Source organism: Ahaetulla prasina, chromosome 2, assembly GCF_028640845.1.
Source record: "Ahaetulla prasina isolate Xishuangbanna chromosome 2, ASM2864084v1, whole genome shotgun sequence".
NCBI classification, from domain to species: Eukaryota; Metazoa; Chordata; class Lepidosauria; order Squamata; family Colubridae; genus Ahaetulla; species Ahaetulla prasina.
The window spans coordinates 69,064,811-69,081,688 of NC_080540.1; the positions used below are offsets into that span (position 1 = coordinate 69,064,811).

Below are 16,878 nucleotides of genomic sequence, written 5' to 3' on the forward strand. Positions count from 1 at the left end.
TGTGATACAAAAGGAACAAGCCAAGTGTTGGTTCTAGACAATCCTTTAAATGGAATTGAAATATTAATGAGCAAATTAAAAGCTGGTATATTAGCACGTTTAATAAACAAAAGGTGAAGATATTAAAAAGAATATGAAAACAGATCAAACAGAATTGTTTAACAAAACAGGCTTTAAGATTGAGAAGAAGGTAAAATATTTGGGTGTCATAATGATAAATAATGAATTGTGTGTTATTTCTAAGTAATCATGATAAGACATGGAGTGAAGTTAAACAAGTTAAACAAGCCATGTTAAGATGGGAGAAATTCCTGGGGAAATTTTTGTAATAAAAATGAATGTCTTGCCTAAAATGATACTTTTGTTTCACATAATAACTGTTTTGACAACTGATGCATCATTCAGAATTCATCATATTCACATGCAACTATGGCAGAAGGATATATACATACATTTGTTTGTTAGTGGGAAAAAACACGTTATACAAATGAAAGAGGAAGATTGAGTTTACTTGATTTGAAATTTTCTGTTCAATTTTGACAAAAGAAAATGGATGTTGCTGAGAAACAGAAGGCTTTTTGAGTTAGAAGGACATCACCCAAGATTTTTATGGCATGACTATTAGTGATAAAGTCATGGTTAATGTGGGTTTTAAAATCATTATGTTAGATGTGCCATATTGAGAATATGAAATAGATACAAATCCAGGTTGTGTCTAAAAATCCCTTGTGATTCTCAGCACAAGAAGCATTTTATAGACAAAAAATAATGGGTAAACAGAAAGACTAACTTATTTGTAATATACTAGATTTTTCTTTATTTCTCTAAAATAAAATCAAGAAAATAATAAGTAGAAAAGGGATATTGTATCAATAGTTCTCTTATTTCCAATTATTAGATTTAAAAATAGACAAAAGAATTTATGGTTTTGACCATTGTAAAATTGAGTTTAAAACAGAACGGTGAACAAATGGTGAAAATGTAATTGCTAGACAGTACATTGAAATTTCAAACAGAAGAACAGCAAGTGAGAGCATTATAATAAAGTGAGCTTCTTTTGCAAATCTGAATTGGATTACAAATTGTCCTCAATTTACCACTAATCATTTACTGACAATTCGAAGTTAAAATGACACTGAAAAATGGCACTTATGACCAGTTTTCACACTTATGACCTTTGCAGCATTCCCATGGTCACACAATCAAAATTCAGATGCTTGGCAAATGGCTCATATTTATGATTATTGCAGTGTCCTGGCGTCATGTTTTTTTTTTTATTTGCATTTATATCCCGCCCTTCTCCGAAGACTCAGGGCGGCTTACACTATGTCAAGCAATAGTCTTCATCCATATATTATATACAAAGTCAACTTATTGCCCCCAACAATCTGGGTCCTCATTTTACCTACCTTATAAAGGATTGAAGGCTGAGTCAACCTTGAGCCTGGTGGGACTTGAACCTGCAGTAATTGCAAGCAGCTGCTGTTAATAACAGACTGCATTAGTCTGTTGAGCCACCAGAGGCCCTCTTTTTGTGACTTCTGATAAGCAAAGTCAACAGAGAAATCAGATTCAATTAAAAACCATTTTACTAACTTAACTGCAGTGATTCACTTAAAAACTGTGGCAAGGAAAGTCATAAAATGGGGCAAAACTCACTTAGCAACTGTCTCCCTTAGCAATGGAAATGTTGGGCTCAATTATGGTTGTAAGTTGAGGACTACCTGTATACCCACTTCACTCTCTCCATATAAATTGATCCAAGGTGGAAACCAGAAGTTGCAATTTTTACCAACAGCAGATTGTTATTATCATGTAAACAAATGGTCATTATGAATTCAAGCAGAAGCAGCATTCTTTTTCATTAAGAAAGATAAAATGTTGAATGTAACTTTGTTATCCAAATTGCCTAATTACGTGATAAGTTTGAAATCTAAACAAGGCTATCCCCAAAAAAATGGAAGTGATTTTGAACCTTCAGGAAGACTTAGTTGATAAGGCAAGTCGAGAACCAATGGATGGAAACTACTATAATCAAGGAGAGAAGCAACCTAAAACTAAGGATAAATTTCCCAAAAGTGAGAACAATCAACCAGTGAAATGCCTTGCCTTCAGAAGTTGTGGGTGCCCCATCCCTGGATGTTTTCTAGAAGAGGTTGGATAGCCACTTGTCTGATATGGTATATATTCTCCTTGCTCACACAGGGGGGGTTGAACTAGGTGACCTCCAAGGTACCTTCCAACTCTGTTATTCTATATCCCCTATTTACATGTTCAAAAAGTAAAGAAAATGTGTGAAAAACCTATCTACACTCATGAACAGAATGAATAGAAAAGGACTGAGGATGACATCTACATAGCATCAGAATAATCAAAGGTAACTTCAAATAATCCCCTTGATGATTAACCATACTAGATAAAATTAATGGGAGTCTCCACAGCCACAGCTTCTCCACCTCTGTGGAATGTGGAGTGACTCAGGAATGAGTTCCAATCATTCTGCAGTTGGTTTTCAGATAAATAATCATTTTCGTAGCAGCAAAAATAAAGAATAACTTGGTGGTAACCAATTTATTATGGCATAAATTGCTATTTTTAAGGTCCTACAAGACTTTCTGCTGTTGTTATTGTCTTGGTTTAATTTCCGCATAACTTCACTAGTATATATGGACTAAGGATTATATTGCAGGTTATCTCATACTGAAAGTCATTGTGTGGCTTTAACATTTAATCCGAGTCCTTTAAAATGTTTTGTCTGTCCTTCTTACAGATTGTACCAGGCCAGTGAATGTTTGGGTTTATGTGCACAGCATAAATTAACAAAAGAAAGAAAGGGAAAAATGGAATAAGTACAAGCATGTACAGACTTCTCCAACTTGCAAACCTTGCTTGAGAATTATTACAAAGAAGCACCGGTGAAAATCTTAATTTTGTCTTTTTCAATTACCTCCTGAAAATACGGAGGGAGAATTAAAAACTAACAGCTAACTCTATTGTGATGTCACTTTTTAATAAAAAGTCTCCAAATAGATACCGAGAGTCACTTATCTGTTCAATAGAAGTATGTATGATCTTTTGACAAACTCATAGTCCCATCTCTTTTATTGCACTATGAGTAAAACTTCCGCTAATCATAGTTCCAGATTCTGTTCAAACTAGAAATCAATGACAAATCCCTAGCTTTCATTTTTAAAAAAAGTTTTAACCCAAACTTAGGTTGCAAATTTGAAAAAAGATGTAGCATTACATGGTTGAAGAAAGTCAAGGAAGGCATTGTTTCTTAGATTTACATTTAACCTTTTCTTCCAAAATAGAAAACAATTTCAACAAGGATATTAAACCAATTTTAAAACAGTCTTTGTATGTCCTAGCTTGCAAATTAGTAGGGAATTATGGAAGACTTCTTTATTTGGTGTTGCATTCACTAGTGAGAAAACAGCAAAGAAAGCAATGCCAAAACATTTTTCCATCATATTAATCTGGAACCCTTTTCCTAGCAATCAGAAACATTTTCAGTTTCTGCTTCTACCATACTGTTCATCCGGAAATTAGCCCAGCATCCCAAAAACCTTAACTTTTCCTTACTTTGTTTTACAAAAACAATTTAGGTGACTTATTTATTTATTTATTTATTTATTTATTTATTTATTTATTTATTTATTTATTTATTTATTTATTTATTTATTTATTTACAACAATATATGTAAGTATCATACAAAAAACTCAACTCCATCCTTATGTTCCAGAACAAAATACTGTAAATATTCCAAAAACAGTGACAATAGAACATTTCTGATAACATTTCAAACTGCCCTCTTAATTCTTCCATAAAAAAGTCTTTCTTATTTTGGAAAGCTACATTTTATTTTTTAATATTTTTATTTATCAATCAGAACAAGACAATACATTTGAAGTGACTTCTTAATGAAATGACTTTTAGTTGAACTTTTGCCTAACAGACTGAGCATCCTGTCACTCAAAAGTGAATGGAAAGATGTGCACATGACTTTCACAACCACAAGGTTACATCACATTAAGGTTGAAAAAGTGCATGATGCATAGGGTGAGCTGTTTGATGTGACTTCGGTGACATTAGAGAAACTGCCTCCATAGACAAAATAGGGAAACAGAAATAAATAGTCAGAAATGACATTTCCATTAAGGGTCATTCCAGCAATGTCAATTTAAACTATGTCCCATAAGACAGTTTACTACTTTATCACAATCAATTTGTTGTCTACAGAAATATTTAAAAATATAGATTACATGTAGCCTACAACCACAATTGGAAACAAATTTTATGTTGCTAAGCAAGGCAATTGAGTTGTGTGCAATTTTATGACCTTTTTGCCATGGTTGTTAAATGAATCAGTGCAGCTGTTAAGTGAACCTGTTCCCCCCCCTAAACTTTGCTTGTCGGAAGCTGCCTAGGAATGGCTATCAAATGACCCTGGGACACTACAACTGTTGTGAATACCCGCCAAGTGTCCAAAGTTTGTTCGTGTGACTGGGGACACTGAAATGGTTGTAAGTCCAAGGACCCCTTTTTTCAGTGCTGTTATAACCTAGAATGGTCACAAAATGAATGGTTGTAAGTCAAGAACTATTTGTACACTGAAAAACTAAATGGTTCCTGGTGATTTCTAGAAGTTTAGCAAAATCCAATCACACTTGTTTAGAACCCTAACACTATAAAACAAATTAGAAAAGATAAAAATAAAGTTTACTATTTTATCACAACAACTTCCAGATGTGCTGGATTCCAGCATAAGCAAATCATTTCATTGTTGGAGATGATACAGCCCAGTCTATCGTGTCTGGGAGAGCACCAGAGTTCCTTTAAAGTATGCCATACAAAAAAAACTAATAGCCAAAAGATCACAGGATTTTATTCAATGTTGAATTAATTCTAACATATCGTTAAGAGTAGAAAAGAATGTATGTGTGTCAATTATAACCTTTCAGATATTCTACATGGGTCTATTGTTGATTTTAGGGTTCTGGAAGCTTCAACTAGTGCGAATGAGGCAACGAGGGCAGTCATGTCTGCACCTGGAGTGAGACACAGTGCCACTCTGCTCCATCAACTATATTGGTAATCAGTTTGCTTCAAGGTCCAATTCTTGGTGCTGATTTTAACTTTTAAAACTCTACAGGCACAGGGATGGCTTATTTGGGGGACAGATCTCCTGATTACATTTATCCCAACCATCAGGTCTGGTTGGAGGGATATAATGCAAGTCCCATCTGCGAAAGAATTCCATCTGACCGGACTGAGGAGGTAGCCTTTTCTACCCTCTGGAATATCGTATATCCCATAGTGAGGTTCGCCCCAACCTTAGACCTTCCAGAAAGCCCTCAAAACATGGTCCTGGGGAGCCAGGGGATCTCCTGGCAATAGGGAATCTGCATGTTGGCTATATATTTTCCCCATCATGATCTTGTTTTATCCATATTTATGGTTTTTAATTGGTTTATAGAACATTTTTAATTTTTGGTTTTATTGTATGCCACCCAGAGCCTCTTTATGTATGATAGGCAGCCATATATACTTGGCAAATAAATAAATAGAATGATTCTTCTATTTTAACTTTTTTTTTCAGTCTTATCATTCAAATCTAAAATATAACACTTGCATCCCAGGTTCAAAGAAAGCTAGTTGTTCTTAAGTGCCACTGAAAAAACTGGGGAATTAGTTAGCCCCAATTAACTGAAATGTTATTCACTGTAATAAGGCTTAAACTCCACTAGTTTTTTCATGTTCCCAAGTATAAGTAATTGGAATAATAAATATTAACAAATCAATGTTGCCTTTCTTTAAATCTCCTGATTGGGGTAATCAAAGTCCCTGCCCTTGGGAAGTAAAACCTGTTCTTCTGACCATTACTGCTTAATGACCACCAAGTTCCCAAACCCTATAATTAACATTTTTCTCTGCATATTAGCTTGTCTGAAGTAACAAATAACACATCCCTGTGACATTAAAACTGGGGCATCTTTTGCTTAATTTAGTTGCGGCAAATACCCACAAAAGTGTTTGAAGTGATAATTTAAAAATTATATAGAATATTTAAAAATTATAAAATGCAAATTATGTTTGAAAAGAATAACCTTCTTCTCAAGATGTTAAAAGAAGACTTTGCTGTACTGAATTCTCCTAAAATCTGTACGGCTGTTTAAATTGAAAAGAAATATGAAGTTTGCAGTGTCTCGCCCGCCCCCCTTTCTCACAGCTTTGTTATCTTGAAAAAGCCAAATATTTGTAAGCGGAGATTCTCACCATCAAGTTCAATTTCATTACTAGAACATTACTAGAACATTAGAGATCTGTGTCAAATGAAAGAACTAATTATCTGACTCTATTAACCTTTTCCTGATGTTCTTCTTGCATTGTTTCTACATTGTATGTCTTAGAGATTAATCTAAAGCATTTATATTAAGGTACCTTTATTCAAAAATAAATTTGCAAACATTTTATATGCTTTTCTCCTGATTGGAATTCCCTCAACGCCATTTATATTTTCAGAAGAATCAATCAATGGAATTCAAAGAAAGTGTTATCATTCCAAATAGTGAGATATGTGTTTGGGATTACACGTCTGTCAGTTTTCCTATTATTAAAAAATATATAATACAATCACCTGCTTAGGAAAATGGTAAAGCATGTTGACATTTTTATGATTAAATGATTTGAAAGACTAAAGAAAAAGAATGCTCAACTTCTACAAGATTCTCTTTACAAGACGAAATGAAATAGCTGAAGAAAAAAGTTTTATCATGTTTAAACCTGGCCTTGCTTCCTGGAAAAAGAGTTGCTCAAGTGCTAGTAACTAAAACATAGGAGTAGCTGAATTTTTTCTTGTTTAACAGGAATAAAGATCAAGAGCAATCTATAGTTGTTCCAGGCATGGGAAAAGAAAAAAGAATCCTGACTCCTTGGGCTATTTGTTATCATAACTGCTTAGTTGTAAAATGGCATGAGGAAATGTATTTTTACTATCCTCAGCAGCTAAGAGTATATTTAACAGCTCTAATGTTGCAGGCGAGAGTTAGACAACCAAAATACAATGGAACCTCTGCTGAAAATATATTTTCAAATGTTAATTAAGCTTTTTTAGTTAGCAATTCAATTAGCAATACAATAAGCAACATGATGCCTCTGGCCACCAATTCATTTGTAGCCTTGACCAATCTGGGCATCAATCCGTTGATTTATTTTACTTTAATATTTTAGATCCTTTTAGTTAAAAACAGATGAGAAATCAGTATGTTTTCAAGAAAACATACTAACGTTATCATAGTTAACATTATCATGGTGAAGGTGAATAAAGGGAGCAATCTTGTCAGTCCTGCCTTCTGAAAAATGGGGGTTTTATGACTGGCCATATCCATGACTGGCAGTCATTTTGTACAGAAGGAAGCCTTCTTACACCTGCTTTTATGTGAGGGTACCCAAGCATTCTTAAAATTCCAAATGAGTCCACCAATCAAAAACTTACCTTACCATAAATTATTTTCATACCTCAATTTCCATATTTAAAGAACTTTCAAATGATGGAATATTTCTTATTCCTCACTAAATATTTTCATATTATATAAATATGGAAATAATTTATTGCGTTCTTGATGCTAACATTCTTTCGGCATGTTGATTTGTGAAGATAACTCTTAAAAAGTAGCTTAAAAGTTTTAGTTTAAAAAATATGTGTGAAGGTTGGTGTACATAAGATATTAGAGGAAAGCAATGGACTATATTTACAGTGACCATATTTTCTAGGAAAAAATAAAGCACAAACCTGAAAAAGGGACAAATCTGACAAAGGCTCATAAGAATAAAAAAAAGTTAATTGTTTATGTTTAAACTTGGATTTGCAAAGGAAAATTCAAGAGCAAAACCCAGTAATACAAAGCTTATATTCTAATAAAAATATCTAAAACCAAAGTATTTTATTTTTAAAATAATTTTTTAAAACCAAACATTTTATCTTTAAAAAACAACATCAATGTGAAATCCTGTTTATTAAGTGGTATCACTTACATGCTGGCTGGGGAATTCTGGGAGTTGAAGTCCACCTATCTTAAAGTTGCCAACTTTTCAAAAATGCTGGCTTAGATGAAGTGGGTAAAACCACAGGTCACAAGAACAATTTGTTGTCTACAGAAATATTTAAAAATGTAGATTACAAGTAGTCTACAACCACAATTGGAAACAGATTTTCTGTTGCTAAGCAAGGGAATTGAGTTGTGTGCAATTTTATGACCTTTTTGCCATGGTTGTTAAATGAATCACTGCAGTTAATAGTAAATCTCTGTCCCCCGCCTCCCCCCCCCCGGAAACTTTGCTTGTCGGAAGCTGCTAGGAATGTCAGAAATGGCTATCAAATGACTCTGGGACACTGCAACTGTTGTAAATACATGCCAGTTGCCAAGTCCGCGAAGTTTGTTCATGTGACTGGGGACACTGAAATGGTTGTAAGTCCAAGGACCCTCTTTTTCAGTGCCGCTGTAACCTAGAATGGTCACAAAATGAATGGTTGTAAGTCAAGAACTACCTGTACACTTGAAAACTAAATAGTTCCTGGTGATTTCTAGAAGTTTAGCAAAATCCAATCACACTTGTTTAGAATCCTATCACTAGAAAACGAACTAGAAAAGATAAAAAGTTACAAGATTCTTTCTTGTAATACTGTTTTAGGTGAAGCACAATCACAGCGGGATTGAAATTTCTCCTTCTTTTAAGTATGTGTACTCAAATCCTCATTATCTCAAGCTATTCTAGTCTTAATGAAGAAAAAAGTTTTCATTTTTTCTTCCTGGGGGAACACTTCAAGCAGACCAAATGAAAAGAAAAAACCTTCTCTACCTTCCCATCTATACCTCGTAGAAGTTCTAGGATTACATTGTAAACTAAAAACTGATAATCCTGGCTGCATCCTGAAGTTTGATTTTATGAAACCCAGGTATACAATGTTTGTTAAGAGACGATGTGGCAGAGTAAGGAAAGGCTCCACCCAATCCTGTACTAGAAAACATTAAAGAGACACATAAGTAATCGCTGAGAGCTAAAGCAGAAAATCAGATAAACTGCAGGCTACAGCTAATTTGAATTCCTATTAGAGCATTGTACTCTGAAATTAACACAATTCTCAAATCATTGTGCCATAATTGTAGATGCCAAAGTAATTTTGATGGTGATGTTTGATTTGAAATATTAAATAAAATGCAGGTGGCTTTTTTAAAACGTTGATGTACTACATCGATGAGTTTTTCAAGAGTCAATGCTTCTATTTCCTTTTGAAACTAAATTCATATCTCCAAGTTATTGACTTGGTAATTTCAGTATCAAGTGATGGCTTCTACAAACAGCCAATACAGACCAATAATTGCAAATAGATATATTCTTAAGAAGTAGTAAGTGAAAGCAGAATGGTGTAAATCATTCTTTCTTTTTTATTTAGAATTTTTTCCCCATTCCCTCCTTTCTTCCTTCAAACCCTGCTAATTTTCAACTAGTAAAGCTGAAAATAGTTGTTGCTTCGTAAGGCGGGACTTTGGGATTCACAGTATTAAATTCATAGACTTTGTTCTGGCTATGCAAATAATATGCTTAGTCACAAGAGAATGGGGTGGTGTTTGTATTTCTGGGGAGCTTCACCAGCTTCTCTATTCCAACAACTACTCACTCATACACTGTCATGTACAATATGCGGCTTGATATAATGCTAGCTGGCTGGCAAAAATAAGATGGGAGCTACGATTGCTAGATCTTTCTTAGTGACTCTCATACACAACATGTTCTTTAATGACACAATCATATAGCTCTACACAGGGACAGTTTCTCAAAAAAACGACAACCAAAAATCCTGTATGTTCTCAGTAGTGCAAGTGGTTCAAATTGGTAAAATTGGTGCAATTTCTTAAAAGTTAATTATGAGTCATTAGCATTAACAAGGAAGCACTTACAATACTGAATGCCATTTCAGATGAGATGCCCAGCTAATCTAGCATTCTGGTCCTACATAGTCTACCCAGTTGTTTGTGAGAAAGCGTTAGGCAGCATGTGAATGCAACTGCTCCCTTCTGTTTATATTCTCTAGCCAATAGTACGGAGAAGCGTGTGGACTTTGCAGTACTTTACAGCCATCTTGACTAGTAGCTATGATAGATTTACACTATCTCCCATGACTTTTTTAAAACTGTCTGAGTTCATAGCTCTTACATCTTGTGTTAATTAATCACATAACTTTATGATAAGACTATATGAAGAAGCAGTTTTTTGGATTGATTCTGAATTTTCCACCTTCAGGTAAATTCTAATATTTAAGACTCTTTCACCATACCATGCCTACCCTAATTGTATGTGCGTTTATGAGATTTCTCCATTTTTTTCCTCATCCAAAAATGTTTTGAGTGTTCTGACTCCATTTATTCCAAGTACAGCTGTAGTATAGATTTTTATAAAAGAATTATGATATTGCAGTTTTATTTTGAACTTGTCCTGATTTCCAATATCAAAGCAGAGCAACAACATGGAAAACTAAGTTTTATCAAGTTATTCACTACAATCCTTATGCTGTATGTTCATTATTACTCCTAATGCATACCTTAAAGAATCATATGACTGGCCATCCAGCTATTTTCTGGTGGTAAATTGTTACTATTAGATTGTTTAAAATTATAGCAGCACATGATCATCTGCAATACTGGAAAGCAAAACTTTTAAAACATAGGCCATAATCTTAAATGAGCTTACCTGGAAGTAATTGGGTATTATAAATTTATTTCTTGTTATTTATAATTTTTTCCCCATTCCCTCCTTTCTTCCTTCAAACCCTGCTAATTTTCAACTAGTAAAGCTGAAAATAGTTGTTGCTTCGTAAGGCGGGACTTTGGGATTCACAGTATTAAATTCATAGACTTTGTTCTGGCTATGCAAATAATATGCTTAGTCACAAGAGAATGGGGTGGTGTTTGTATTTCTGGGGAGCTTCACCAGCTTCTCTATTCCAACAACTACTCACTCATACACTGTCATGTACAATATGCGGCTTGATATAATGCTAGCTGGCTGGCAAAAATAAGATGGGAGCTATGATTGCTAGATCTTTCTTAGTGACTCTCATACACAACATGTTCTTTAATGACACAATCATATAGCTCTACACAGGGACAGTTTCTCAAAAAAACGACAACCAAAAATCCTGTATGTTCTCAGTAGTGCAAGTGGTTCAAATTGGTAAAATTGGTGCAATTTCTTAAAAGTTAATTATGAGTCATTAGCATTAACAAGGAAGCACTTACAATACTGAATGCCATTTCAGATGAGATGCCTAGCTAATCTAGCATTCTGGTCCTACATAGTCTACCCAGTTGTTTGTGAGAAAGCGTTAGGCAGCATGTGAATGCAACTGCTCCCTTCTGTTTATATTCTCTAGCCAATAGTACGGAGAAGCGTGTGGACTTTGCAGTACTTTACAGCCATCTTGACTAGTAGCTATGATAGATTTACACTATCTCCCATGACTTTTTTAAAACTGTCTGAGTTCATAGCTCTTACATCTTGTGTTAATTAATCACATAACTTTATGATAAGACTATATGAAGAAGCAGTTTTTTGGATTGATTCTGAATTTTCCACCTTCAGGTAAATTCTAATATTTAAGACTCTTTCACCATACCATGCCTACCCTAATTGTATGTGCGTTTATGAGATTTCTCCATTTTTTTCCTCATCCAAAAATGTTTTGAGTGTTCTGACTTCATTTATTCCAAGTACGGCTGTAGTATAGATTTTTATAAAAGAATTATGATATTGCAGTTTTATTTTGAACTTGTCCTGATTTCCAATATCAAAGCAGAGCAACAACATGGAAAACTAAGTTTTATCAAGTTATTCACTACAATCCTTATGCTGTATGTTCGTTATTACTCCTAATGCATACCTTAAAGAATCATATGACTGGCCATCCAGCTATTTTCTGGTGGTAAATTGTTACTATTAGATTGTTTAAAATTATAGCAGCACATGATCATCTGCAATACTGGAAAGCAAAACTTTTAAAACATAGGCCATAATCTTAAATGAGCTTACCTGGAAGTAATTGGGTATTATAAATTTATTTCTTGTCATATTTATTGCATTGTTGTCTTAAGCGCTCAAGGTAGTGCCTTTAAGACCCTGGTTCATTTTATTTTAATAATCAACCAGTGACACAGATTGGGTTGATATGTATAGGACTGAACTATATATGACTTAGCTATTATAGATTTTGAATTGGGGAGTTTATGCCAATTTATTAATATCACTAATGACAAAAGCCTTTTTTTATATATACAGTATATGAAAAAATATTGAGGTGTGGAATCTGACAGATATACTGAAAAATCTGATCATTCATATAATACATTTCATTTGTTGAAAAGCGCTAGGTAAATATTACTAAAATTAGAAGTTTCTCTCTAGTTATTCTATGTAATCTATAGCATACTATTGTTTCCATTGATTTTGGGAAAAAGAAAGTGTGGTGTTCTTTGGATGAATAAAAGAATCACAGTAACATTTTAGGGATTCTGAGGACAAGGCTCATCTATATATCAACTAAACTTTTACTTCAGTTTAAAACAGGTAACTTTAGATTTCAGCTTCTGAAAACCATAGAGTGAATGTCTTACAATCCCTTCTTCTACAAAGTGTTGTAGTTATCTAACATAACCCCAGGTACCAGGGTACACACACACACACACAAAGATTTGTGCTAAAAAAAAATAAAAACCAACATAATAGGTATTCAACGTCATGCATGGAATGGTTATCCCATATTGATGATAAGCATAGAGACCCAATTTTAAAGATGAGCTGATTATCTAAACCAGATGATAACTAAACTGGAAATTATCCTGAGAATCTACCAAGTTCTTTAGCCTACACCTGAAATCTTGTAGGTTTTTTTGAGACTAACTTCTAAAAAAATACAGAGAAGACAATTATAAAACAATTATAAAAAGATTTGAGAGTAGCATGTACGTAACATTAAAAAAAACACCCCAAATTTAATTCAAGGTACCTATTTTTGCTGCCCAAACTGTATACAGCATTTTTTCCACGGAAAGCTAATCTAAGTACAAAGAGGAAAAATCTAAAACAATGCACGCTCATGTATACCGTAAAAAAAAAATCACAAATGTTTATTTTGCCATTAAAAACCGTGCATGACTTAATTACATCATACTTACATTTATTTTATTGCAGACATGCCTTTCATTTTTTAAAAAATTAAATATTGGGTTTTATCAATATGGTAGTTTAGATACAAATATCTCTGGAAATCAAAATTATCTTTAAGCAATACATCAGAATGATTACTCCACAAAATGAACTTAATAGAAATGAGTTGAAAAGAAGCACTTTAAGTGATGGAATAAGAGTCAGAATTAGGATCCTAATAAACTTTTTTCACAGGCAACTTTATCATATACATTAAATACCTACAATTTAAATTGGCCTTTTCTTGTAAAGGTCACTATGTAATAACGCACCCACATCAGCAATTTAGTCTCCAGAAGCATTGGGATTTCAACTCTCTGGTAAGTCCCACTTCAAATGGAGTACACCAGACTGAGTATCACTAATCTTTATGATCAAGATAGCAACCTACGTAACCTGTAATCACTGTCTGATTTTCCTTTCCCTTTTTCCTTCTTAGATATAGCTTTCACTCACTGTACCACACACAGGAAAATGGCTAATCTTTTTAGTTTCACAAGTAAAAACTACCTCTGTGGGTGTTATTAAAATCTGATCATTTATATCAAAAAGATGGTTCAAAGTTCACTAGACAAAGAAAGTAGCTGTACCATCACTTTCTAGCTCAATCCCATCTCAGAAGATTACACAGTACATATTTTAAAAGAAGCCAGGGTTGAATTTTGGAATAATTATTGTTAAATTAATGCTCATTACTAAATTGGCTCTTATGACTTCCAGATATATTTGGTAAATTATAATATATGAAACATATCTGTATATGATTTGGCTACTAATGGAAATATTTGATTTCAAGCTATCACTGAAAGCAATTATGGTTTTTTACCTGTGGACATCCACACTCCATCAAAAGTATTTCCTCACTCAGTTTATCACCAAAATGCTACCACAGTATTAAATTATGACCCTGTTACCATAGTGATCATAACTCACAGATATTGCCTCAAAGTTACGACATTAACAGGAACTTGCAGTCTCTAGCGTTTAATGCCCTAGGGAGAAATGTCAGTGGGAAACTTACAAAACACTCCTGCAGACTTGGGATATGACACCAAGGCATCATATATATTTCACAATCTATAATCTCTGTTGTGGAATGATTACACTTGAAACCCTATTTACACTCCTTGTTGTGATTAGGAAGGCTAAGAGAAAAAGTATGATTTATTTAAAATAAATTATCAGCACTTTTGGTGTACTAAGTACTAAGTGTAACTCCCTGCCCATCATCTTGTCTTTATTCATAAGGACACATCTTGGCTACAGGTGCTTTACATTTTCCTACTATCAGAATACTCACAGCAGGCAATTTACCTAGGAAAAGCCAAACGCTTAAGGGGATCTAGAGAACAACAAACCCCAATGAAACTACTTCAGCAAACCCAGAAGGCACCTATTAATGCCCATTCCTGCCCATTCCTGCCCACTGGGTTTTATCAGATACTCAAATATAATTCCAGTTACTATCAACTTCTCCTTCCTCCAGACGTATTACTCAGACCTGATGCAAAGCAAACTGCACACCCATGCCTAAAGGGGCCAGGAAGCGTTTATCTCTCTCTCTCTCTCTCTCTTTTTAAACTAAAGACTTTCAAGTCAATATACATTTTTTTAAAAAAAATCTGCACATCACAAAAACCCTTTGCAACCTACTGGATTCCTTTTTACCCGGGCAGAACTTTCCTCGTCTAGGGTCCAACTCCCCAGAGTGACATATCCATTAACTAGGAGTTAATAAGTTGTCGCGCGTGTGCTGACACGGGCATGTCTTTCGTACGGATGTCTCTCCTTCTTCCCTTCACCTCCACCCCCAACCCCACCCCCGGACAGTAAAGTCTTATCTTTCCACAGAGTTCGCGTAGGGTAACCCCATCCGGAAAGACTTCAACTCCTTCTCCCGACCACTCGCACAACACCCCCGAGTCTGGACAGGAACTCTCAAGAGGAAACCCTGCGCCTCCGACTCTGAGAGGGAGGAAGACCTGTTCTTGCCTGGCACGGCCCTCCTAGAGATCCGCGCTCCCCCCCAAAACAAAGTTTCTTCTGCCTTTTTGCGGCGCCAGCTCCCCTCTTCCGAGGCACCTCCCCGCCACCCGGTCCCGACGCATCTCCCGCAGCCGCCCCACTCTCGTTGGACCCAGAGACACGTGCCTCCGCGGACCGAGTTCCCCGAACGCCTCCTAGAGTTGCAGCGAGTGGCAGCCGCTACTGAGGCGGGCGGGCACTCTGGGACGCTGCCCAGGCGGCTCGCTCTCTCCCCTGTCCCGACGCGCCGCCAGAGGCTCCCGCACTGACCTGACGCTGTCAACGCGGCAGGAGCGAAGCCTTCGCCTCTAGTGGCATGGGTTCCCCCGCCCGGCCCGTCCTAGGGGCAGGCTCCGCCTCTCGGTCCCGCGGTCTTCCCCGCCCTCCCTCCAGCCAACCTCCGCGGCCCACCCACCCGGGAAAGCGGCCCCGAGCGGCAGCGCCGGAGCCGCTTTCTGCCTATCCGCTGGGCTCTGGGAACGGGGGCATCGGGTCTCCGGCTCCCTCTGGATTAATAACCGAGGGGGCGCTAGAAAGGGGGTTCCACGTGCTGGCGAGGAAATGCGCGCAATTTGAATACAGCCCTGTGAAAGGATAGGAAGCTGCGGGGTGGCCCCACGACTAGTCTTGGGGTGGGTTGTTGTTGTTGTTTTGGGCGGGGGGTCCTCAACATGCAGCGTTTAGGGAACCAGCCCGACGCTCGTTTTCCCACGTGCACGTTTTCTCCACGGACTGGTTTTCCCATGGCCGGTCTTGCTCACTCTGCCCCCCCCCATAAGTTTCGGAGTCCGTTTTAGGGTTGTCGTCCCGGTTAATCTACACCACCACCATTCCAGGTTTGGGCGACCCGTTCAATTTTGTATTTGCTTTCCTCTCGATAGGAAATGAAAAAAGGGAATAGGAATAGGAAATGCAATATGTACTTTCCTTCCTCTGTATTGCACTACTTTTATTTCCTTGCCCTTTTGTTGCCTCTCTCTCTCTCTCTCTCTCTCTTCTCCCCACTGCCTCCCTTAGGGTTTGGGGACAAAGACCAGAGCTTTGGCATTCTTGGAACAATCAGCTGTTTGGAATTTTGTTACTAGTGGTGTTTTCCTTTTGGCTTTGCAACTTTTAGAAGCAGAAACGGCACTGAAAAGGTGACTTATGACCATTTTTCACATTTACACCGTTGCAGCATCCTCCAAGTCACGTGATCAAAATTCAAACATTTGGCAAAGGACTCATATTTATGATGGGTTGTAGTGTGCCAGTGTCATGTGATCACATTTTACAACCCTCTGACCAGCAAAATCAATGGGGAAGCCAGATTCACTTAGCAACTGGGTTGCTAGCTTAACAACTGCAGTGATTCACGTAACAACTGTGGTAAACAAGGTCATAAAATGAGGCAAACCTCATTTAACAAATGTCTCACTTAGCAACAGAAATTTTGGCCTCAATTTTGGTTGTAAGTCGAGGACTACCTATACTAAGATTTAAGTGCTACAGCTAGGTCAACATCTAATTGCATCTTTGACTTGATAACAGTGTGTTGGTTAAAAGGAATTACCATTACAGTAAAGATACAGATATGTTTAAAAAATGCA

The 16,878-nt window shown here is 36.3% G+C and overlaps 1 protein-coding gene across 4 annotated transcripts in view; it reads right to left on the minus strand.

The window, feature by feature from the left end:
* PPARG (peroxisome proliferator activated receptor gamma) overlaps positions 1–15,665 on the minus strand; it is an 84,319-nt gene extending 68,654 nt beyond the window's left edge. The window contains exon 1 of one of the 4 annotated variants that reach the window (XM_058167435.1): positions 15,560–15,665. Coding sequence is in view for 3 of the 4 variants with exons in the window: in XM_058167434.1 (XP_058023417.1) it covers positions 14,091–14,100 (10 nt within the window). In the remaining variant the exon portion in view is untranslated. Of the gene's footprint in view, positions 1–14,090; positions 14,154–15,559 lie in introns of those variants that run through there. The other 3 variants (XM_058167434.1, XM_058167438.1, XM_058167437.1) reach the window with 3 other exon arrangements.
* Positions 15,666–16,878: the final 1,213 nt, after the last annotated feature.